Source organism: Primulina tabacum, chromosome 6, assembly GCF_025594145.1.
Source record: "Primulina tabacum isolate GXHZ01 chromosome 6, ASM2559414v2, whole genome shotgun sequence".
NCBI lineage: Eukaryota > Viridiplantae > Streptophyta > Magnoliopsida > Lamiales > Gesneriaceae > Primulina > Primulina tabacum.
This window is the reverse complement of record NC_134555.1, coordinates 2,498,331-2,524,958: the sequence shown is the minus strand read 5'-3', so window position 1 is coordinate 2,524,958 and position 26,628 is coordinate 2,498,331. Positions and strand designations below refer to the sequence as shown.

At 34.4% G+C, this 26,628-nt stretch overlaps 1 protein-coding gene and 2 pseudogenes across 1 annotated transcript; 1 reads left to right on the top strand and 2 right to left on the bottom strand.

Moving 5' to 3' along the window:
- The first annotated feature begins 2,259 nt into the window (after window positions 1–2,259).
- LOC142548667 (MADS-box protein AGL42-like) lies at window positions 2,260–4,827 on the top strand (annotated as a pseudogene).
- Window positions 4,828–5,420: 593 nt separating this feature from the next.
- Window positions 5,421–6,945, bottom strand: LOC142548360 (carboxylesterase 1 pseudogene; annotated as a pseudogene).
- Window positions 6,946–9,350: 2,405 nt separating this feature from the next.
- LOC142548666 (receptor-like serine/threonine-protein kinase At4g25390) lies at window positions 9,351–11,768 on the bottom strand. Its single transcript, XM_075657129.1, has one exon. The coding sequence runs from the start codon at window positions 11,584–11,586 to the stop codon at window positions 9,493–9,495; it is 2,094 nt and encodes a 697-aa protein (XP_075513244.1). The 5' UTR covers window positions 11,587–11,768; the 3' UTR covers window positions 9,351–9,492.
- Between the last annotated feature and the right edge of the window lie 14,860 nt (window positions 11,769–26,628).

Here is a 26,628-nt window from a genome sequence, read left to right as displayed (position 1 = left end):
GCCTTTTTAAAAGTGTTGTAATTGAGGGTGTTGTTGAAAGTCCGTTCAACGACAACGGTTTTTATCCGTTGTGGTATGAAGAATTTGCGACGGTTTTTTCAATCATACATAATAACAATGTTAATAACTAGTTTCCTTTCCATTGGATGTGCAAGCATACATTTTAAATTTAGTATAAATTTAATTAAATGACATTTTATTATATCTTAATTATTTTTGAGTAAATAAAACAATCATTTTAGTTATCACGACGAGTGAAAGAATAAGAAACAAATTTTTGGTTACCATGAATATCACACATGTTTAATACTAACAGGATTATGGCGCACGTGAACATATTTAATACTAACGGATCCTGGCACACACGATGCTTGTTACGTAAAAAATTAGATAATGAAATATATTTTTAAATTTTAAAATAAAAAAAATTATTAATTTTTAAAATTGAAATGATACGAGTGAAAATAAAATATCGTGTGTGCCACGATATAAAAATTACAATGAAATAGGTTTTTTTTAAAAAAAAAATATTAAAATAAAGTCATTATTTTTAATATTTTGAAATTGTAAGAGTAAAAATAAAATGTAATGAAAAATGTGATATATATATATGTAGATGGATGTTAGAGGATATTTTGAGAATTATCAAAAAGTTTCACCATCGAACCAAAGTTAGTTAGTATTAATTGTTTAATGTTAATAAATAGTATTGAAATAACCAAAGATCGACGTACATGATATTACATGTTATTTAATTTCTTGTTTGGCAAAAACTTGTGTGAGACGGCCTCACAGATCGTATTTTGTTAGACGAATTCTTATTTGAGTCATCCATGAAAAATTATTATTTTTATGCTGAGAGTATTATTTTTTATTGAGAATATCGGTAGGGTTGATCCGTCTCACAGATAAAGATTCGTGAAACTGTCTCACAGACACCTACTCTTTTTGCTTTTGGTGGTTTTTGAAACTTATACAAAAGTTTTCCCCACCTATGATGGGAGAAGAAGTTTTGCCAAAAAAAATTTTTTTGACTGATTTATTAAGGTAATAGATGATTAATTCAAAATAATCACGATACTTGTTTTTTATACTTCTTAATCATTCAATCATTTCTCTTAAGACTTTTCTTCCCACGAGAAAATTTTCATCTAAATGCTTTAAAACCTTATATTTTAATAAATAATTTTAAGAATTTATAGGTTTGATATATATATATATATATCCAATAAGTTCCTGATCAAGATTATAATATATCTATTAATAAATAAACACAATCAACAGAAATAAAATCTCTGAAGTCCGAGCAAAAATATATTATTATTTTTAATTAAAAAAATCGAACGAGACATGGGCCAATCATTCTTTGGGTTTCATTTAATCTTTGGGCTTATTGATTTGGGCCTCTTTCTTTGATTGCTTCTGTTAAACCCAGATGTGAAGGAATTAATTAATTAAAATATAAATTACTGGATCCAGACACCGAACGCCACGTGACTAGCTTCGTTCCTATTGGTCATGTTTGCCCCAAAACATTAATCAACTAATCAGGATGATGCGTTGTCGGCGTTCTATTGGTCGACAGGTCACGTCACCGTACGATGATGTTTGACGTCAAAACGCCACTCTTTTTCTGCCTCCCACGATTATTGGTTTTCACAACAATTCCTTCTGGCCTTAGTTTGAATTTTTTCAATCCTTCCAAATTTGCTGCAATTTCCACGTTTTCCCCATTCCCTTTGCGACTTTCTAAAACAAGATATAGCAATACGGAACCAAATTTTTATGCCGTCATGTCCAATTTCTTGTATTGGATGATAAAACTTTACAAAACTACTGGCGATATATTTTGATTCTCTTTCCGCTGTTTACTGTTAAATAAAAAAAGAAGAAAAAAAATATATTTTTATGGGGTTTACTTTTTGTGTCCCTTTCCTTTTTTGTGGGTAAGACTTGATAAGAAAGACTGGAGATTAATAGATACTGATCAATAAGGAAATGTTGGGTTCTGTGGCCAGAAAATAAAGAGATTTATTTGATTTTTTTATAAAGAATATGAAAAATCCTTCATGTCCTTTGTTCTGATTTTGTTGTTCTTGGTGTTCATCACTTGATTAAAAATCTTGGAAAAAGCTTCAAACTTTTTACTCAATTCTTCACTTCCCAAATATATTTTTTTGCTGCTCCCAAGAATTTGAGTTCTATTTTCAGATTTTTTTCTGGGATTCTTCAGTTCTGGTTTTCGTTTCAGCTTTTTTGGTATCTTTCTTCTTCTTTTGCTTCTTTTTTTTACATGTTTTATTTGAGAACTAGGGCTCATATGCTGTAGGGTTTTATTCCAGTTATTCTCGTCCCTTCATTCAACTCCGTGCATACTAATTTTCCCAGTGAGCGAAACATTTTCGGTTATAATTTTTTTTATATATTAAAAAAAATGATTTTCTTTCTTCCCTTCGTTTATCAGATGAAGGGGCTTTCTCTCTCCGTGGGATTTTTAATATTTTTCTGATGAGACTGGAAATATATCTCGATTAATTTTCTTGTTGAATTTTCATTAGGGTTCTTTTTATTTTACCCGAAACTTTTGCAAAATTTAGAAAAAAGAAATGGTTAGAGGGAAGTTCGAATTGAAAAGAATCGAAAACACAAAAAGCAGGCAAGTGACCTTCTCCAAGAGAAGAAATGGGCTTTAAAGAAGGCTTATGAACTCTCAGTGCTTTGTGATGCTGAAGTAGCTTTGATCATTTTCTCACAAAAAGGAAGGATCTTTGAATTTTCAAGCTCCAAGTAAGTTTTACATTTTTTTTAGTTAATTCGATTATTTGAACTTAATTTCTTGACACCACATGTTTCTCTTTGTTCGATGCATGCCTAGTTTGTACCTTTCTTTGGTTTTTTTTTCTTTCTTTTTTTCTGATTGCTATGATGCGTTGTACTGCAGTACTTCTTGAGTGCTTGACGGGGCTACAAATTAAAAGATATGGATGGCCTAATGTATTTCTTGAGTCCTTGAAATATGATTTATTCTAATTTCATTCATACTTTGCGTACTTTCCGAAAGCTTAATGCGGCAATCGTACTTTCTTGGACCCAGAAGCATATTGATTTTCATTAGCTTCAGTATTTTCTTGTAGATTTGTTTATTTGCTTGATCTCGTCGAATTGTAAGCATTTTATGTGAATTTAATCTTGAGCTTCCGATAGTCAGAGAATTTCACTGGGTTTATTTTAACATCGATAGATTTTGATTTTTGTTTTTGTTTTTCGCTTGCTGTTTCTTTGACAAAATATACAAATCTGTAGCTTCTGTGTTTAATTTGGACATAAATCTGCATTCAGCATGGAAAAGACTACAGAGAGATACCGGGAACATGTAAAAGAAGAGTGGAAGGCTAATTCGAAAGGTGAACAACAAACGCAGGCAAGATAAGATCTCCTTTTTATTGATGGCTAAATCTTGAGAACACAAACACGCACATCACTCCTATGTATGCATGTGTTGCTCCCTACTCGTCCAAGATTCGATGAGAAGCACCAAAATTAAAGTAACACAGGACTTTTACATAACAACAAGAAAGAACAATGAGCATATCCAAGAAACATGAATTCTTCGGATATTCATTGGAAAATCGTCTTCTGTTTTCTTTCTATATCATCTTTGGTTTGGTGGTCGTAATTTTTTTAATGAGAAATACCATTCTCATTTGCCTCCATATATTGAGTTCATCACTGAGGGCATAAAGCTAACTTAAAAATTATCGGTTAATACAACGCACTGAAGCATGTCTGATAACTTTGTATCGAATTTGATCAATTCGTTTGTTGAATAGGATATGAAGCGGCATGAAGCTGAAACTCTGTCGAAGAAGATTGAGCTCCTGGAAAATTCTCAACGGTTCTCAATTTTCTAAGTACAACGAGCATGCTATTCGACAACTCATGTACTGACTTTAGAATTGAAAATTTGTGTGTGCTAGGAAGCTGTTAGGGCACAATCTTGGGACATGTCCAATGGAGGAGATTTGTGAAATTGAAAACCAGTTGGAGAAAAGCCTCAAGAACATCAGAACAAGAAAGGTATGTGCCCGAAAATCGATGGAGTCTTGACTCTTGATCTCGAACGAAATCTTCTGCTACATAATACACTCTATCTTTATGCTACACCAGTTGGATTCATACCCATAGATGCTTATTTCTATTCTTACACAAACTAACTATGCACAAAAAGAAATTGGCTTTTCAACCGAGTATTAATATTCTTATGAGATGTTTAACTTCTTGTTTTACACGGCCAGGCTCGATTATTCAGTGAGGAAATAGAAAAATTACAAGCAAAGGTATATATATCATCTTATTTTTGCTCTATCAGTGTCTCAGTACTGTTTTTATTGAGATTTATTTCTTTTCTCCATTTCAGGAAAAGCTTTTGCTAGAAGAAAACGCAAGATTGACTGAGAAGGTGAAATTATAGCTTGACCATTTATATTATATTCAATATTTTTTTTCGTAATATTTTTTTTCTGTCAATTTGTTGAAAAATTGTTTAGGGTGCATTGAAATCAAATCCCAGTCTGGCTGATTTCGATCTAAGCGAGATCCCAAGTTCAAGCCGAAGTACACTTACCTGCTTCGAGGTGATTACGGATTTGTTTATCGGGCAAACTCCCGTGTGACGTCACGCCTCTTGAACCCACAAATTATCATTTATTCGCATGTAACCATAAATAAAAATTCGCCGTACAAAGTATAGGCATGGGAATAACATCTGAATGTTGTTTCTTCCTTCTTCTTTTTTATTAGACCTATTTAATTTGTGCTTTGTCTCTATTTTTTTGGAGCATTTAATAACCAACCACTTTTATTCATACTTGTAAATATGGGAAGAATACTCCACATATCACCCTAAATATCACAATTTGAAGGTTCCGTGATGATTTAGAAAGTAAAAATATGGCCCAAGGTTGAACTAATTGCTTAATTGATAGTTGTAATGTTTAGGATCAACATCAAATTAAGCCGGCCCCCGTTCTAGGTACTCCTCCCGCTGCCTTTACTTTGCCAAGAATCACAACTTTCTTCTCCGTTGGTAGAAGGATGTTGGTTTTCACCATTTGGGTGTTGGCGTATTTTGCTTAAACACATAGCCGGTGGATGCACGAATGGAGCATTGCTAGCCAATGCCATCATGGGTTTCTTTTGGCTCAATCTTGAGTCAATTCAAGAGAAAGTTTACATCATGTAGAATTTATGTTGTTGATATGGTAAAAGAAGTTAATTTTTTATTTTAAATTGGAGTGGCCGACGTTCACGGACTTGAAAGTTTTGCTTCAACTGAAGATGATAAATGTTTAGTTGACATATTACAAACTCATTGAATATATAAACGATTTATGTTAAATCAAACTGGTAATCCAATGAAATCAGAAAGAAAGAATCTTAGATCTTGAATCGTCAAAAAGATCAATCCCATGACACCCTTCTTCTTAAAACCTCCCCACAACTTGTACTCCATTCTCCTCCAATAATCTCGATCATCACATCCCTCTGCCTATCAATCAATGGGTCTCCCTCACACCCCGTCACCATAACCCTCCGATCCTGGCTCTTCATTTTCACAAACGCTTCCGGCTGAATATCCAACCAGATACAGCGAGTGGAAATATTTTGTCATTCGCCAGCCTTGCTTCGGATGCTGTCCTCCTCACAAGAAAGGTTGCTCCAACAGCAGCCCTTGGATCTTCAGCGGCAACAGATCTCCGCCGCATGAGGCTGCGCGTAGCCCGACGTGGTACACCTATATTGCCGCCGGCGCTCACGCCCAAGCGGAAACACCGTGAGAAGTCGGCGAACTCCGTCAGCCACTCGTCGCTGGTTGTTTTGATCCAATGCAAGGCCTCAAACCCGTCGTCGTACGCAACGGGGAGGCGGTGCTCCTCCGACACGACTATCGCCGGGATATTACATGCAAGCAGGGGCGGAGCCACATGCTCCCCGAGTTGTCCAATTTTTTTTAAAAAAAATGTATACGTAAATTTTGTATAATTTTGAAATAATATGATATATCAATTTAAAATATTAAAAGATTTTAGAGTTTAAAATTATAGCTCGGTCAGAGCTATATTTCTAGCTCCGCCACTGCATGCAAGGTCTGAGCAAAGCTCGTGCTGTATGGAGTTCGGAGCGCTGCATACGACGGATCGTCCGCCGTGGTAGGACTCTAGGAGTAGGTAGCTTAACCTTGGGATTGGAATCGCAGTATTGCTTAGGCAAATACACGCGTGCCTATGTGTTACTTGCTGGATTAATCGGAATATCTTTGCTGAGAACGGGAAGGTTGGGATCGGAACAGGCTGGAGAGTTGGGTAATATTTATATTGCCCGTGTGATTGAATCGTCGGTATTTTTGAGGATTCCGAGGTAGCCGTAATATCGGTGGTCTATTAATCGACATGGTTTTCATTAGAGATGCCGACTTATTTATATATGGTTTTCGCTTGAGCTAACTTAATTAATCATTAATTTCATTTTCAAATAGTGACATAAAATATGTATGTTAATTTACTATAATAAATCAATTTTGTACGACTTGAATCTAATATTTATAAATATTAACTCCCTCGGGGCATAATTTATTCAATTTATTTCATCATATTAAAAAATATCACCATGATCCAATTCATTAATTAATTAACCATTAGCGATCTTTAGTAGTTGTGCCGTCAATTTAAAAAAGATATATTCGATGACAAGCATAACTTTATAAAAATATAAAATCTTTTTTCTCAAAATGTGTACCAATCTATGAGAATAATTCAACATTTTGCACAACCTCAGCATCTTGTTATCGCTTTTCAGGTTCAATGGTGGATGCAGAGCTTCATGCAATCCATTTTGGCATGTTGTTAGCTTTGCAATGCGACTTCCATAATCTGTTGCTATTTTCATATTCTAGTGTTGCTACTAATATGGTGACATCGCATACTGTACGTTGGTCTAAATCACCAAGGAATATTAGTTTCCAACATTTTGGTTCTTCTTAATTATGGTAGATTTAATGGTATAAATCACGTTATCAGATGTGCGAATCGAGTAGCGCATGGTCTCGCTCATTTTGCATTTTCCCACCCTTCACCTTTGTGTTGGGTTGATGCTTTGTACCCATCTTGGCTGATGGATGTAGCTTCTTTGGATTTATTTAATGATTAAGTCTTTTCCTCCTCCAAAAAAAAAAATTCAACCCCTTCCTTGGCCATCAATCATTGAACAATTATCATTTTTTCCATCAAATAGAAAATATAGGATATCATGTTCACCTATATCCTTTTTTTTAACCGGGACATGTGAGCCGCTATTAATAGATGTGTACTGGATAAACTCTCAGGCTGAACGCAGTAAATTGCAAACCACATCAAACTAGTAACCCACCAAGGCAACCATGGTGTAAATTGGCCAATATCTTTCTTTTATTTAAGTTATATTATACAAGGAATAATGAATGTGTTGCAAAAAATTCGTGAAACTCAATACGAAATTGTTAATGTATTAACGAAGAGTTTAAGGTATAGTAAAGTCAAGCTCAGAATCCCAGCCAAAGTTACCATCGAATAGTCCAATTATTATTTTCAGAGAAAACAAACTGCTGGTCCGTTGTTGGTCTCCAAGTGTGTGCGCTCCAATGACTTGTACATTATTCCCTATTTTGTTTTTGTGTGCTGACACTTCCCCGAGAGGTTCGCAATGGCAAGAAAAATCCATGCCTGGCCATGTACATGTTTTCGAGGCATCGACTGAGGACGGATATTCGTGAAAATGGCTCGTGTGTTGTGGCCAAGCCTCTTCGCATTCCATCGGCCATAAAAGGGTCAGAGTTGGACACTTGATATTCCAACCGACTGCTCTTCTGTTCAAACAATTTGGCCTGTACATCACCTGCCATCCCCCCACTCTCTTGAGCCGACTTACACATTGCATCAAACGAAAATGGCTCCTGATTTTCAAAACCATTCGAAACGTTTGTAGATTGAGGTTGAGGCCACTCGAAATTGGTTCGTGCATTTGTCCCTTGAAGTTGGCGAGCGGCCTGTCGTAAGCCCGGGCAGCATCTGCTGCCATGTCGATAGTTCCGAGCCGAAGTCTGACCTTCTGTATCGAGTCTTTGATCTCGGCCACCCATCGTCCAGAAGGCCTCTGGCAAACCCCTACGTACTTTGTGGTGCCCCCTTGATGATGCTTTCCTTCTATTTCGTATGCCTCCAACCCCTTTTGTTGATTCACAATCGTGCTTCATTTCATGTATGCATACGGTATCATTTGGGAACATAAAAGAAAAAAAAAGAAAAATTTTGTTCTATAGAAATGATGAGAAGAAAAGGCATCTTCAATCCTTACTATTAGACAGACTACTAATTGACAATAAACTGCATTGTAATCTTTTGATTAAATTAAACAATAGAATTCAGACGTCACAAGTGCAGGCCATGTTTATTGAGTCATAGAACAAGACCAAAAATGTGGAGAGTCCTGCTGAAAGAATTGTCTTCGGCTGACTTTAACAAAATGATTTTAATGTCTAGTTTACCAAGCAGAAGCGGTTCAGGTTTCAACGATGTGGCCGGAATAATTTTCCTAGCCAATCATCGTTCGACAACAATGATGAGAATTATATTAGTGACTTGGGACACGTTGTATGCCAAACTTCACACTTCAAAATGGCATGGGAAACGTACTCAAGAACTGAACAGATGAAGGTTAGAAACACAGGTTGCTAAAACCTAAAACTTTAGAAGATATCGAACAAAGCAAGAACTTGTAGAGAATTTTTGGAGACACAATCCCTTGTTTTGGTGATCTCTCTTGAATAACAATGTCCGTTCTTTTTCATTCGGTGGTGCTCTCTGTTTCTTACAACTCCTCCAAGTATCGTCTTCACAGTTTTCCCTTAGCAGCAATGCAGTTTAGGCGGTAAATCTTTTATTAGGCGCAACGGCATGTAGTTATTAGAAGGCTAGTCAGCCAAATTGCTGATTCGTGCTCCGTGCTAATTTTATTCATTCTCCACAATGGTCACGTGAACTTGCGCAGAAAAACTTGCCCACAAATAAAGCACAAACATTTTCTCTCTGGAAGATGTTTCATACGTGATTGTAACAACACATGACAAGTTAATGAGTTAGTTTCCTTCAAGTAAAAAGCTTTCTGAGAATTTTCATACAGATCTTCTTAATACTCAGAGTTCTTATTGTGTTGTTGATAGCAAATGGACATGGGATTCTATTTGGACAAATGACTAATTTAATATAGGAAATACTATTATTACAGATGCTACGATGCTCTCCACTCTTAAAAATGCATGGTTAAAAGGAAAAGAATCTCATAAAATGGCATCTTTGATTTAAACTGTGTTTCTTTACCTATGTCATTTACACTTCACAAAAGCGAACAATGGCCTACAACTTTAATTCTACTCAGTGAACACTAGGCAGCGACTGGAACTCACCGGACCTTCTTGTGAGACTTGTATGGATAGTGAGATGGAGGTGATGGTGAGAATTCAACTGGCAGCTTGGGAGATTCTAAATCTCCAGACAGCATTCCCACCACATCTCTCATTGAAGGCCGACGAGACGGGGATTTCTGAAGGCAGAGCAATGCCACCGTGATGCATAACAATGCTTGAACTTCATTCAGCAATTGAACGTTTGGATCAACTAAATCAATAAGCTTTCCAGCACGAGCAAGACGACGAGCCCACGATAGAAGGTTGGCCCGTTGGAATTCCGACATAGATGACCCCGTCACTTGAAGTGGCCTACGCCCCGCTATAAGAACCAGTAAAAGAACTCCAAAACTATAAACATCACATTTCTCGGAAACATCACCTCCACCACCATATTCAGGTGCTACGTAGCATACTGTTCCTCTCATACTCGGTGTGCTACTAATCCCACTGCTCTTTGGCATCTCCCCACTGACTGAATCATGATTGTTTTTCTGTGCTCTCCAAAGCTCGCCACTAAGCCCATCCAACCACCAGTCCATGCTACTCTTACTACTCCTGCTCCGGCTCCTTTTCTTCTTCCTGTCAACATATAATTCATCGTCCCTTGGCCACCAGTTATCACTATAACAATCATCACTTATTGACCCGTGCAATTGTTTCTTCTTCTTCTTTTTCTTCCTCTCGAGCTCCTCGCAGTACTCCTCTTTCCACCACTCCCTTGCTGGTCTTCTCTTCTCTTTCTTCACGTTCTTCTCAACATCCATTGCCACCCACCAATCCAACTGTCTTCTTTTCTTCTTCTTTTTCTCCATTTTACCAGATACCCCAGAGCTGGAGGAAGCACCCATCCACTCACTTTTCGGCCTCTCCTTCCTGATCTCATTTCCAATCCATTCCATAACATAATCTTTCACCTTGCTGGGCTCATCATCCCCTCCTGTATCTTGCTTCCACCACCAATCTTTCCCTGTTATACTCTTTTTCTTCTTCTTCCAACCACTTTGTTCACCCCCACTCTCAACACTAAACCGATCAACATTCCCATCCCATAGACTTATTTTCTCCAAGCCATCACATGGCGAAGACATTGCAGCTACCGTCCCAGGCGATACCACAGGAGCTGCTTCTGCCTCAGGTGACAACTCGATCCCCACCACCGCCTCTGGTGAAGTCTCAACCCTCACAATCACACTCTCAGGTGACTTTTCCACGGCACCAAGATCATGAATGTTGTCGCTTTCTTCGAACCCACTAGCCGTAATCACGCTCTCCGTCTCCTCCACCATGGACCCGTTATCCTCCAGTCCATTCCCTAAACTACCTTCCTTCTTTGTCTCAGCTTCCAAGATATTGTTCTCCTCAACCTTGAACCTAGCCAACCCCAAATCACCAATCTTCGCGTTGAAGCTCTCGTCCAACAATATATTACTCGGCTTAATATCACCGTGAATAATCGGTGGATCGCAATAGTGATGTAAATACTCGAGCCCTTTAGCAATATGTAAAGCAATCAAAAATCTCTTATCCCAATTCTTCAAGACCTCACTTTTCTTATGAAAAAGGCAATCTTGCAAGCTCCCGTTTTCCATAAGTTCATATACTAAAAGCATGCGGCGTTTCTTAGGATTTGACGAAAAACCCATCACGGAAACAACATACTTACAGTCGATCTTGGAAGAAAAAAGCAACTCATTCTGAAATTCACGCTCACCTTGGAGAGAACCCGAGTCCATAAGCTTGACGGCGACACGATTGAAGGGAAAGGGAACGCTAGAGTTTTTGGAGACGTGGCGGTTTTCCTTCAGGACGGCTTGATACACTGAGCCGAATCCACCCTGGCCGAGGCGGTGGGAGGGTGAAAAACCAGAGGTTCCGCGGCGTAGGAGCGAGTAAGAGAGCTGATACGGGGGTTTCTTAGAGTCGGTGTCTGAAGCTGAAGGGACGGTGCGTTTCTTGCTAATTCTTCTGAAGCAGAGAGCAAGAAAAAGAAGAAAAGAGACCGTCACTGTCATCCCACCGGCGAGAGGCGGCGCGATATTGCTCGTCAGGTGCTGCTGCGGCGGCGGAGAAGGCTGACGAGACGGCATAATAGTAATTCAACACTACTTTGTTGCGGGTTTCAATGAAAACAACTCATAACATCAGCGAAATCGGATGAGTGATACGGCTAAACTTTAATATTCACTCGGCTTCTATTTCAAGATTCAGACTTTTGCTGAATTTGATCTTGTTTCCGTTTGGATATCACATTTGCGGGTCAAAGTCTTGCTTTTTTATTTATTTATATACACAAGCAGGAGCATATTTTAAATCTTTTGCGAGTGTTGCTATAATTTTTCCTTTTTCAAAACATTAGAAAAACTTTTTTATATGTATTTTATTAAATATGAAATTTTTAGAGAGGCAACATATAACAAATTTCATATACATGTTTCTGTCGCCACCGCATGCATATATATGTTATGCTTTAGTGTATTCGTGAAAAAAAAGAAAAAAAAAAGACTGAATCTGACATTCTGAACCAGATTCGTTGCTCTTTGTTTAATTAGACCCAGTCCTCACCAATCGCCAAATGTTTCTTTAATTCATGTGGTTGCATAGTTAATTGGGTAGCTGGGGGAGTGGTTTGGATTATTTTTCTTCCGGTTTCTTTAATTGTTAATTATAATAATTTTCTATAAGTTCTTCCACCATCTTTAATTTATTCAAATAATAAGTTGGTGAAAGTTGAAACCAAGAGTTGTAGGTCTTCGTTATCAATTTTAAGTTAGGCAAAAATTTATGTGAGACAATTTCACGGGTCGTATTTTGTGAGACATATCTCTTATTTGGGTCACTCATGAAAAAATATTACTTTTTATGCTAAGAGTATTAAGTTTATTGTGAATATCGGTAGAGTTGACTCATCTCACAAGAGACATACTCTTTAAGTTACTAGCATGAGGTTTATTTTGAATTTTTTTTATTCTTCAAAGTTAAAAAGTAATAGGCATAAGATAAATAAGATTTATATATTTTTCACAAGCTATCTCACATATCAATTTAATGAAACGAATTTCCAACATCATCTGGTCTATGAAAAATATTATTTTTATATCAAAAGTATTAATTTTCATAATGAAATAGACGTTATTGACCAACCTCAGGAATATATATCTTTGAGACTATCTCACAATATACTTGTTTTATATTTTCTCGTTAACAATTTGTCATTGACCATAATTTACTATATACAATCAATAAAAATGATTCATTGGTTTGAAAATAAAGAAGAAACTCTAAAATATTGTGTTAATCATATCAGTATTAGTTGTAGAGAGCATATATTGTTATAAGATTTATACAATTTGTTTTTTGGGGAAAATTTATTACAAAATTCAAAGTTCAATGATAAATACTGAAGTCAACTTAAAATACGTGCATATTTAGATTTAAAAAAATTATAAATAATATTGAATCTTTATCTGTGAGACGGATCAGTCCTACCGATATTCACAATAAAAAGTAATACTTGACCGACGATTTCGGTTGAGATTAAATTTAGCAAGTGGACTAGGTCAAGTAATAGTATTTGGAGATGAGTCTGGTATCGTACCCACAGAGATTGATGTTTAATTACAAAAATGTGAATTATTTTTCCTAATTTAGGCTAATAAAATTCAAATGATGGGAGATAAATTAATTAAAACTAAATAAAACAATTTAAATAAATTAACTAAAGCAAAAATAATCCAAACTATTAATTTAGACGAAAATTAAAATTTTTTAGAAACGACTAAGGCGCACAACGGTACCGAGACAATTTATAATCTACGCGTCAAATTCATATTCATTAAATTAATTATTTAATTCACGACGGAATTCCCAAAATTATTTATTAAACGATTCCTCGAATTAATAAACCTAATTAAATCTAACAGTCCAATTATTCCTAACTGAATTTAATTAGATTCAACCGCATTAGATCGCTGTGAAATTCCAGTTTTTCAACCTAAAGTCGCACACTGAAATCGAATACTATTTCTAGTCAATTTAACCATGTGTTGATTGATGTGTGAAGCAAATATTAATCTATCGCCTTCCGGTTTTAGATTAACCAACAAATATTCAATTTAATTGGCCAGATTAAAAGAACACGTGATAAACGACATCAATCAATGAATAAAATAAATAATCTAATTGAATTAAACTCAAAAAATCAAAAAATAATATGTCTCGGCCCCTATCATGACTTTAGTCTATAAAAATCTACTCCATAAACTTAAAATAAAAGTCAAAATCAGTGTTTAAATTCAATGAAAAAAACATAGTTAAGAAAGAAGGAAAAGAATTCTCAATGATTTGTAGCGTGTGTGCGGAATTCCTCTTGCTTCCGCCCTTCACTCTTCCTCCCTTATGTTCTTCTTCCGCGGTAATACTACTTCACAGTAGCTTCTGTTCTCATCTCTTCCGCGGTCTTTTGCGCTTCTTTCTTCCTGTCTCGGCTGCTTCTCTGTACGCTTTTCTTCCTTTTATTCTTCTAAATGGGCCTCTCCTTGTATTCTTTTTAAGCACATCTCCACTTAAACCTTGTAGATAATAAGATTGTAGATTTTATTTTCAAAGATTAGACACCATCTTTATCAAGAACTTCAATAATATCAAGATAATAAAATAAAAATATTTTATTTTCTTTGAAGTCTTGTAAATTTATTTTATTTCCAAATTTAATCATTTTTTTTTCTTTTATTTAAATCTACAATTATTAATTCAATTAAGCACATAAATAGGGATAAAAATATTAGATAATGGCAAATATTATTAAATCAAATCACTAAAATCTTTTCAAGATTTGGCCTTATCAATCCCTCCACACTTAGCCTTTGTTCGTCCTCGAGCAAATCAAAAGAATAAAAATATTATGAAGGAATATTCAATGATTCACCACACAAAATGACACAATCAACATACCAAATTCCGTCACAATCAATCAAAAGATCACACTTTGAAAATCGTAAAATTCACTTTCGTTGCAACTTTAAAACTCAAGCATTCCTAGAAAAGATCAAGATAATGAGACGTGTGTAGTGTGGAAGTCAAAACTCATATTCCTCAAAGGTGTTTTAGTTCAAGGAGTGCTCATATTTTCTGAATTTTTTTTTTATAAGGAAACTCTCCATAAGCTTGTCTTTCATACCTTTCTCCACTAAATGTTGGAGGAATATGACCCGATCAATAGGTCTTTTCAAGCTTATAATGTTAGGCCACGGCTCACGGCTACAATAAAGGTAGGGAGATTCAAAATGAGAGAAAATAAACAATTTAATCATGCAGCGCACTCCTTCATCTCTTATCTTCCTTCCCTTATGGAATTTCATCATTCATCCACCTAACTTTTTCATCTTCCTTGTATTTTCATTCATATTCTCCCATATTATTTTTTTTCTCTTCCTCCAGTTTTTTTTCGATCTTCAACAACATTCCCTTTTAGGTTTTTCAATCACCACTTCATACAACTTTCATTCCTCCTCCTTTTTCTTTTATATATATCTTTTCATCAATCCCTTTCTCATTCTTCATGATTTTTTCAAACTCCTCCAATTTTTCTTACCAATCAGCACATGAGAGTTATTGAAAATTTTAAACCGCTAAAGAGTTTATTTCTCTCAAAATTAAGTAAAGGAATAGTGTATGAGCTAAAATTGGGTAGTTGATGTGGGATTTTGAAGGAATACGAATGGTGGCTAATTTGAAACGTACCGTACTTTTACTACTTCAAAATTTGCGGAAAAATTAAAAATTTTCTTAAACATAAAATTCATACAGTCGTTACTTATCATTCAACATAATAATATTTAAAATCAACATCCCATAATCAAATTTTCCAACAAAGTACTTATTCCAAATTATCTCACAACCAACATAAAAACATAATATTTTAAAGTTTTCATAAAACATAAACATAGTGGTCCTCGGGTTTAGCCTTCCGCTCAGTCCAAGCATGCCCCTTGGTCGCCACCTCCTGTCTCCTCATCAACATACTCACCTGCATCGATCAAGTCTAGTGAGTCTAAAGACTCAACACGTATAAACTGGAATAACGAGTACTACATAATAAAATCGCATGCAACTTAAAAATAGAACATACATAACTTCAAACTTGAACTTGCATAATAAACTTGAAACTTGCATAATAAATTTAAAACTTTCATAATAACCTTAAAACTTGAACATACATACTTTGAAACTTGAACTTGAATAATAGCTTGAACTTTGCATAATAACTTTGAATTTTGCATAATGACTTTGAACATACGTACATACATACTCTGACGTGCCATCCTCATAAACTTTCATAAACATACTGCATACTTGAACATACTTGAACATACGTAACTTCATCATTTTCGTAGAGGATGTTTCAAAGCAAGTGACCCTTAACATAATAAATATCTGATCAGACAAACCACAGTACTGGGCTGACAGGGACGTATCCACTGCCACATACATGAGATCCCTGTTCATAATTTAACAGGCCAGTTGATCCACGTTCATAATTTAACGCTTCACAACCACGATCTAACCCGTTCATAATTTAACGGGCGGATTGGTCCCCGTTCATAATTTAACGCTTTCCAATCCTAACTTCAAACCCGTTCATAATTTAACGGGGTGGAGAGGTCCTCGGCCACGTTCACCGACTTCCAAACCCATTTATTTTTGGTCACAAGACATTTAGCATACCTCAAAAACTTCAAATATTTTCTTTGCACGTCATACATACTTACTTAGCGCTGAGGGATTCGTTGGATGTCAATCGTGTCGTTGCTGCAACATACTAACATGAATTCATAAGCTTAACGTGTACAACTTAAACGTAAAAGTCATGCTTAATCTCAAGCTAAATAATTTCTTAGAACATTCTATAATTTCTCACCACTTGACCTTGATAAACATTAATGTTAAATCATACCATAACACCTCAAACCAAACCTTAAGTGATAAAATATTTATCCCAAAAACTGAAGCTACACGGACCCCGTACCCAAGTCAGGCCCCGGGTCCGTGTAGGTACTGCCTCGTATGTGTCATGTAAAAGAAGGAGCACGGAGCCCGTCCCTAGGTCCGTGTACGGGTCCGTGTCTGTGCGTTTAAATATGTGTTGAAGAAATGAGAAGGCACGAACCCCGTGCTAACCTCCGTCTCCGGGTCCGTGTCCGTCTGCCCAACGAATTATTTGATGAAAATTTTATGACATGTCTATTCTCCCAATTAACACATAATGCATCAAGATTCCACACTATGAGACCATTCTAGGACACCATAACAATGAACTAAACTTTTATAATCACCCTACAATTTATACGACCCAAAAATACTGTTATTTATATTAAAGTTTATTTCTTACGACTTCTTAATAATTCAAGCTTTTAACGACATGAATCGAAACCTCAAAAATACTCTAAACATCATTACTAACTTTCTTATATGCAGCAACGATCACCCATCGATCCCCAACAAAGCCTGCAACATAAAAACTTCAAGAACACATTAAAATTCATAACTTTCTTGAAACACGATTTGAGCAGTCATACGAAAAACATCATAACTCACTCGTTTTTAATCCAAATAACTCGAATTTTATATCAAATCGAACGTATCAAAAAGATCTACGTTTTTTTAGTTGAAAGTTTTCTCAAAATATGTACCGAAAAATTGCAGTTTTCGAAAGAACATCAAAACAGGAATTTTCGGATCTAATTTGAGCAGTCATACTAAAAACACCATAACTCACTCGTTTTTAATCCAAATAACTCGAATTTTATATCAAATCGAACGTATCAAAAAGATCTACGTTTTTATAGTTGAAAGTTTTCTCAAAATATGTACAGAAAAATCTCAGTTTTCGAAAGACCATCATAACACGAAATTTCAACTCCAAAAATACTTCCAAATACATTCGGTAGATTTTTCTGCTCAAACTTCTACATCATACATACATTTTTATGCTTAAAAACAACTTAATACATAATATGACATGATCGATGCAGCAAGAACAGATTATACGTGCCTTTTGATATTTAAAAATACCGTAACGACGATACCGAAGCGGAGACGATACGGAAGACGATCCGGGACTAACTTTGCTCGAATTTTTCTTGAATAACCTCAACCAAAAGATGCTGGAATATTTCAAAGGAAAAAAAAGATGGACGTGCTCTTGGAAAGACAATTTGATAAAGAAAAGTGGAGAGGAACCAAAAATAATAATGGAGAGAAGAGTTTTTAAAAACTTTCTTTTCTCCTTAGTCAAATAGGTTGAATAACATGTGTTTTGTTTTGTGTGTATATGTAATATACGTGTATATGTATGTGTAAAGGTGTGAGTGTGTGTGTGAGTCAATTTGTGTGTGCTTGCATGTTTAAATAAATCATTTAGTAAATGATCATTTTAAGGATTTTAAATTAATATAATAAAAATACTAATTAATCAATTAGTATACTAAATAAAAATGATGATTCTCTACTAAAATAATACATCCTTAAATTAATAAACTTTAAAAGTTTAAAATTCTAAAATAACTTAATATTCAAATTAGGCTTTAAACTTCATAAATTATTTAAAAATGCATCAAGCCTAACTTAAAATAAAATACCACAATAATATTTACTAAAATCGTCCCGGTCTCCTTTCCTTGATTCCGCCTCGAATAAACATCTGAACATAAACTCAAGAAAACATTTTAACGTACATTAAATAAACATAAATAATTAAAATAATAAATTTCATAAATTAAATGAAAGTATGCATTAAAATCATAAAATACATAAGGAATTTAATAACTTGCACGCACGTGGTTCATATGGACTTAAAATTTTCGGGACTTCACAATCTATCCCCCTTAATTTGAATTTCGTCCCCGAAATTCGCTAATCCTCAATAATCCAAAAGTTTAGATTCTTAATTCTAGTATTCTAAAAATCCACGCTACCGCTGCGCTACTCTGATAAATATTTAAGTCTTATGTTGTCTTACGTCTCTTCAATCCTAATTAAATTTCCTACCAAAAACCTCGTTTGCGATTCACAACTTAAAATGACTTATGGAGACTTACTTTTACTTTACTATGATCTTGACTTCTAACTTTTCTCGCTGTTCCCAGTATTAGAAATGAAGGTTCAAGCTTATCGTATTTTACTTTTCTTATACTATACTCGTAATGTTCATCGAACTAATACATTAGCATCAATGCAGTTTAGCCTAAGAAATCTTAGCACCAAAATTTTTCTGATCAACTTTTATCCACGCCAATACACTTAAAAGTTAAATCTTATCTTACCTCATAATAATATTGGCCTACAACTCTTGAATCAATTCTTTACCTTACAATACCACCGTATGTAACTTAGTTATTTACAAATACGTCCCAAATATAAAATTGTTGTCAACCTTTAATTTCGAGCAAGGAATACAACAAATATAAAAGTCTATAAGATTTTTAAACAAAATAAATTATGACATCTCATTATAATAATGAGATATGATATACATAATTATTTAAACATATCTAATATTATATACACCATATTTTTACCATAAAATTATACAAATACATACATATACCAACGGTCATAAAACGGTAACTAACGTCTAGTTTTTTTTTTTTTTTCTCTCTATAAATACCATCTCACAAATACATTCAATCACTCCAACTTTCTCTTCTCTTCTAAAACTTATTCTTCATCAAATTTTTTTTTTTCCGAAGAAAAAGAAGATGGCTTTTGCAAAGTTATTTTCAATTATTTTAGTTATTATATTTACGATTCTTGTATTTATCGGAGAATATCCTCCTCATGTTTTTTCTTTATTTTTACGATTACTTGTAATTGTTGTTTATCCATTACTTTGTATTGTAATATTCATTAATTAATAAAATGCATCGTGATTTGTCGTACCACCATGGCAAACTTTTAGATTTCTTACTAAAAAAAAAAAATCTTAATATTCATTGATTGATAACTTATGTTGAACACCACTAATTCTCTTTTGTATTTATTTCACCCACAAAAATTTCCGTACTAACAAATATTTCATACATTTTAAATTCAACTTGCGCAATCCAAATAGTTTTAGATAACATAATTCCAACACACATATTTACTTATTCCCAATTTTCTTAATAACTTACAAAAAAAAAAAATTCTCAAAACCAGATGTCTACTTAAATCTTTTCATACATCTATCAAGTAACCTAACCATCGATCATAGTCAACTTTCTAGAAAATAAAATTCCAACAAAAGTATAGTCCTAGCTGTTAAGATCATTGATAAAAACTTATAACACATAAATCTTAAGTTCCCAAAAATTTTGCTAACTTATTGTCTACTCTTATAACTTAGTTAATTGAGCAACTTTTACCTCAAATCGTTATCATTCTAAATTCTTAATTTGCCGCAACATTAATTAACTAGCGCCTAACTTTCGAGCCAAATATCAATTCATCTTACAACTCCCTTGATTACCATTTCTTATAATATTATAACCCAAATACTTCAATGTTCTAATGATCTCTTCGAGCTTAAATCCCCGAGATTTCTATCATTTAAACCATTCAATTCTCATTTACCGCTAAACTAGTTCTCCCAATTTCTTAAAATTGTAGCATAAATTCTTAATTTCCTAAAAAAATTACCCAATTGTCCTAAATTTCAAGAATTCCACAATTACCCATAAGTTGTTGGCATTCTTAATTCCATCTTATAAGTTTCTCGTAACATAAAGTTCGACAATCTTAAGCTTATTAAACCCAAAATCAATTTCCATAACATGTCTTACATTTCTATTAATATTTAAAATCCCAAGTGTTCCTCAAAAGTTTGTATTTAATCCTCAAAAATTTCGGACTTTGCAATTTGGCCCTTAAAGTTCCCAAAATTTATATTTTTGGCCCTACAACTCTTTGAAATTTGCATCTTCATACCCATAAATTTTTCGACTTAACCCCATTAACCTTAAAATTCTTGAACTAATAATTTAATCCCAAAATTTGGTAAATTCGAAAATAATCCCTTAGAATATTGCTTTGCACTTAGGTCTTTAAATTTTCAATTCGTGCAATTCAATCCTTAAATCCAACTGGAAAGACATGCATCCTAAATAAATTCTACGTCTTTATATTTCTAAAGATCGTCGTAGTCCCGAACCATTAATCCTTTAATGGAGTTCTAAAAGAATCAACTCAGCTAACAACCATGAATCATCAGAAATTTCTTATAAAATCTACAAGTCCCAAAAGCATTCATCATTATCAAGTTTAACTTATGACCCACAAGTATAACATCAGTACTATTAACCAAAAATTAATATAGACAAATCATTTTCAACTTTTCCAAACGCCCAAAAATAAAATTCTTACTCATGTCCAAGTCCACCACACCAACATGCAAGAAATTAATTACTTTCTCATTTCATGTCATAACATGCATAAAAATTTTAAAGATCCAATCTCAATTCATAATGACAAGTCAGCCTGTACTCTGAAACGTATGTCATGTAAACATACAGGTAATAGAATTTAAAGCATACACATACTGAAATCATGACTTGATGTTCATTACTTAAAAGACTTTAAAACTTTAAAACTTACAGACTTGAGGTGTGACTTCATGAGCTTCTTGCGACTGGCAGTAGGCATAACCCTTTACAAGAACACCGCTCTGATACCAACTGAAACGTACCGTACTTTTACTACTTCAAAATTTGCGGAAAAATTAAAAATTTTCTTAAACATAAAATTCATACAGTCGTTACTTATCATTCAACATAATAATATTTAAAATCAACATCCCATAATCAAATTTCCAACAAAGTACTTATTCCAAATTATCTCACAACCAACATAAAAACATAATATTTTAAAGTTTTCATAAAACATAAACATAGTGGTCCTCGGGTTTAGCCTTCCGCTCAGTCCAAGCATGCCCCTTGGTCGCCACCTCCTGTCTCCTCATCAACATACTCACCTGCATCGATCAAGTCTAGTGAGTCTAAAGACTCAACACGTATAAACTGGAATAACGAGTACTACATAATAAAATCGCATGCAACTTAAAAATAGAACATACATAACTTCAAACTTGAACTTGCATAATAAACTTGAAACTTGCATAATAAATTTAAAACTTTCATAATAACCTTAAAACTTGAACATACATACTTTGAAACTTGAACTTGAATAATAGCTTGAACTTTGCATAATAACTTTGAATTTTGCATAATGACTTTGAACATACGTACATACATACTCTGACGTGCCATCCTCATAAACTTTCATAAACATACTGCATACTTGAACATACTTGAACATACGTAACTTCATCATTTTCGTAGAGGATGTTTCAAAGCAAGTGACCCTTAACATAATAAATATCTGATCAGACAAACCACAGTACTGGGCTGACAGGGACGTATCCACTGCCACATACATGAGATCCCTGTTCATAATTTAACAGGCCAGTTGATCCACGTTCATAATTTAACGCTTCACAACCACGATCTAACCCGTTCATAATTTAACGGGCGGATTGGTCCCCGTTCATAATTTAACGCTTTCCAATCCTAACTTCAAACCCGTTCATAATTTAACGGGGTGGAGAGGTCCTCGGCCACGTTCACCGACTTCCAAACCCATTTATTTTTGGTCACAAGACATTTAGCATACCTCAAAAACTTCAAATATTTTCTTTGCACGTCATACATACTTACTTAGCGCTGAGGGATTCGTTGGATGTCAATCGTGTCGTTGCTGCAACATACTAACATGAATTCATAAGCTTAACGTGTACAACTTAAACGTAAAAGTCATGCTTAATCTCAAGCTAAATAATTTCTTAGAACATTCTATAATTTCTCACCACTTGACCTTGATAAACATTAATGTTAAATCATACCATAACACCTCAAACCAAACCTTAAGTGATAAAATATTTATCCCAAAAACTGAAGCTACACGGACCCCGTACCCAAGTCAGGCCCCGGGTCCGTGTAGGTACTGCCTCGTATGTGTCATGTAAAAGAAGGAGCACGGAGCCCGTCCCTAGGTCCGTGTACGGGTCCGTGTCTGTGCGTTTAAATATGTGTTGAAGAAATGAGAAGGCACGAACCCCGTGCTAACCTCCGTCTCCGGGTCCGTGTCCGTCTGCCCAACGAATTATTTGATGAAAATTTTATGACATGTCTATTCTCCCAATTAACACATAATGCATCAAGATTCCACACTATGAGACCATTCTAGGACACCATAACAATGAACTAAACTTTTATAATCACCCTACAATTTATACGACCCAAAAATACTGTTATTTATATTAAAGTTTATTTCTTACGACTTCTTAATAATTCAAGCTTTTAACGACATGAATCGAAACCTCAAAAATACTCTAAACATCATTACTAACTTTCTTATATGCAGCAACGATCACCCATCGATCCCCAACAAAGCCTGCAACATAAAAACTTCAAGAACACATTAAAATTCATAACTTTCTTGAAACACGATTTGAGCAGTCATACGAAAAACATCATAACTCACTCGTTTTTAATCCAAATAACTCGAATTTTATATCAAATCGAACGTATCAAAAAGATCTACGTTTTTTTAGTTGAAAGTTTTCTCAAAATATGTACCGAAAAATTGCAGTTTTCGAAAGAACATCAAAACAGGAATTTTCGGATCTAATTTGAGCAGTCATACTAAAAACACCATAACTCACTCGTTTTTAATCCAAATAACTCGAATTTTATATCAAATCGAACGTATTAAAAAGATCTACGTTTTTATAGTTGAAAGTTTTCTCAAAATATGTACAGAAAAATCTCAGTTTTCGAAAGACCATCATAACACGAAATTTCAACTCCAAAAATACTTCCAAATACATTCGGTAGATTTTTCTGCTCAAACTTCTACATCATACATACATTTTTATGCTTAAAAACAACTTAATACATAATATGACATGATCGATGCAGCAAGAACAGATTATACGTGCCTTTTGATATTTAAAAATACCGTAACGACGATACCGAAGCGGAGACGATACGGAAGACGATCCGGGACTAACTTTGCTCGAATTTTTCTTGAATAACCTCAACCAAAAGATGCTGGAATATTTCAAAGGAAAAAAAAGATGGACGTGCTCTTGGAAAGACAATTTGATAAAGAAAAGTGGAGAGGAACCAAAAATAATAATGGAGAGAAGAGTTTTTAAAAACTTTCTTTTCTCCTTAGTCAAATAGGTTGAATAACATGTGTTTTGTTTTGTGTGTATATGTAATATACGTGTATATGTATGTGTAAAGGTGTGAGTGTGTGTGTGAGTCAATTTGTGTGTGCTTGCATGTTTAAATAAATCATTTAGTAAATGATCATTTTAAGGATTTTAAATTAATATAATAAAAATACTAATTAATCAATTAGTATACTAAATAAAAATGATGATTCTCTACTAAAAATAATACATCCTTAAATTAATAAACTTTAAAAGTTTAAAATTCTAAAATAACTTAATATTCAAATTAGGCTTTAAACTTCATAAATTATTTAAAAATGCATCAAGCCTAACTTAAAATAAAATACCACAATAATATTTACTAAAATCGTCCCGGTCTCCTTTCCTTGATTCCGCCTCGAATAAACATCTGAACATAAACTCAAGAAAACATTTTAACGTACATTAAATAAACATAAATAATTAAAATAATAAATTTCATAAATTAAATGAAAGTATGCATTAAAATCATAAAATACATAAGGAATTTAATAACTTGCACGCACGTGGTTCATATGGACTTAAAATTTTCGGGACTTCACATAATTGTATGTCTTTGACACACTCCATTCGATTTATTAGGCTCAAAAGGGAATACTAGGGATATGAATGATGCATTGGGTAGGCTCGAAAGGCTCAAACGGTCCAAAGATCGCCTAAATCATCCCTAAGTCATTCTCCTCCGTATTTTCGCCTCGAAAGATAATCAGACAAGTTCTAGATTGTTTCTTTCTTTCTCTTTTTTTTCGATTTTTTTTTCATGAGCTCACCTTTTACCAATTCACGATTAATTCATATAAGTATGACCTAAAGTGCATAGATTATGTCTCAAAATATGATACAAAACTAGTTTGTGCTCAAATCCTTCGGGTACAACTAAAGATCATCTCAATCAATTCTAGGTGTGATGTAATTTCTTGAGTGTTCAAAAATCTAGAAAGTCAATTAGTGTATCATGTAATCACTAGTGCGGTTTCTCAAAGAATAACCAAAAAAAAAAATTTCATTCTCGAGGATTAATCATTGAAGCTCATGCTAAGTGTTGTTTAATAATTCCCCCCACACTTAAGATTTACACTGTCCTTCAGTGTCATGCCATTCAAAAAAGATATAGAATTTGGATGTAGAATAGTAAGAGAACACTTCCCTGGCAGTGTGTTTTAATATCCATGGAGTACAACATGGGGATGGTAGAATTCCTCAGTGCTGATAATCCTTATTTCAACAGTTTAGCTTTTCCAGAGTCTAAGTCATATTCCTTCATTCCAATATTCCCTACACACACCAAAATCACAGAGGATTAACCTAATAGAATGAAGAAGTAAAAAAAAAAATGAAACGAAATAAAATAAATCACTGGGTTGCCTCCCAGCAAGCGCTAAATTTCTTGTCTATAGCTTGACTACGGAGAAGCATCCATCAAATAGCGGCTTCCGCCCATAGTAAATATCATACAATATTACATATGGGTCTTGATTATATGTGCCCTCAAGGTTGGCATGATATTGACATTGCACGCTCGTCGCTCCAACAACACTCGGCAAAGACTGATTATTAGGGGAATAACAATCTAATCTATGATAAAGCTCGTAGAGGATGTAATATTCTTGAGTTTGCGTTGATGGAAATAAATAATCTGTTGGTGGAATATATGTTAAGACCATGTATGAGTTCAAATCCTTCGACTTGTGTTCTTCTACATCCTCCAACTTCTCTTCTACCTCATCTTCGCATAGGAATTCCTCGAAGAATTCTTCTTCCTTCAAAAATAAATATTTTAAATGAGGAGGAAGTGGTTTGAGTTCGAGGAATTGGGGTTCTTCTATGGAGAGTTTAAGTGATTTTGGAATGTGTCCAAGCTCCCCAATCTTCGAATTCAACGATCTTGGCAAAGGCTTTGATCCCTCCAAGTAGTTCATACATTCCTCCACATCTTCTCTACTGGATTCCGTGGACTTTGGGCTAAGCAAAAGCTTTTCCAGTGGGTCTTCAATTAAAGTATAATGCACAGTACACTCAACAATATCATCAATAGCATCTATTCTATAACAATCAGAAGATCCAGCTGGATATTTCATACTACGAAAGACATTAAAAGTTATCTTCTCATCGTTCAACCTCAAAACTAACTCACCTTTTTGCACATCTATTAGAGCTCTTCCAGTAGCTAAGAAAGGACGGCCTAAAATTAGGGGGATCTCACGATCCTCCTTCATGTCTAGCACAACAAAATCAACTGAAAATATAAATTTATCAACTTTAACCAAAACATCCTCTATAACCCCTCTAGGATAATTAATAGACCTATCAGCAAGTTGAAGGGAAATAGTGGTTGGTTTAACTTCTCCAATCCCCAATTTCTCAAAGTAGGAATAAGGCATAAGATTTATGCTAGCACCAAGATCACACAATGCTTTATTAAAATTAGAATTACCTATAGTGCAAGGAATGGAGAAAATACTTGGATCCTTAAGCTTAGGAGGTAATTTATTTTGCAGAATAGCTGAACATTCCTCAGAAAGCTTAACGGTTTCAAAATCAACAAGTTTCCTCTTTTTAGTCAAAATATCTTTCAAGAATTTAGCATAAGAAGGCATTTGAGCCAAAACCTCTACAAAAGGAATATTTATGTGCAATTTCTTAAAAACTTCAAGAAATTTCGAAAATTGTTGATCCAATTGTAGTTGCCTTGCTCTTTGAGGAAAAGGAAGTGTATTAATATCAATATTATCATTAGAATCAAATTTCTTACCTTTCTTACATGTCTTCCGTGTAGTCTGAGGGTTCTGTTCCTTAGCATCTTCCATTTTTGGTTTTATTC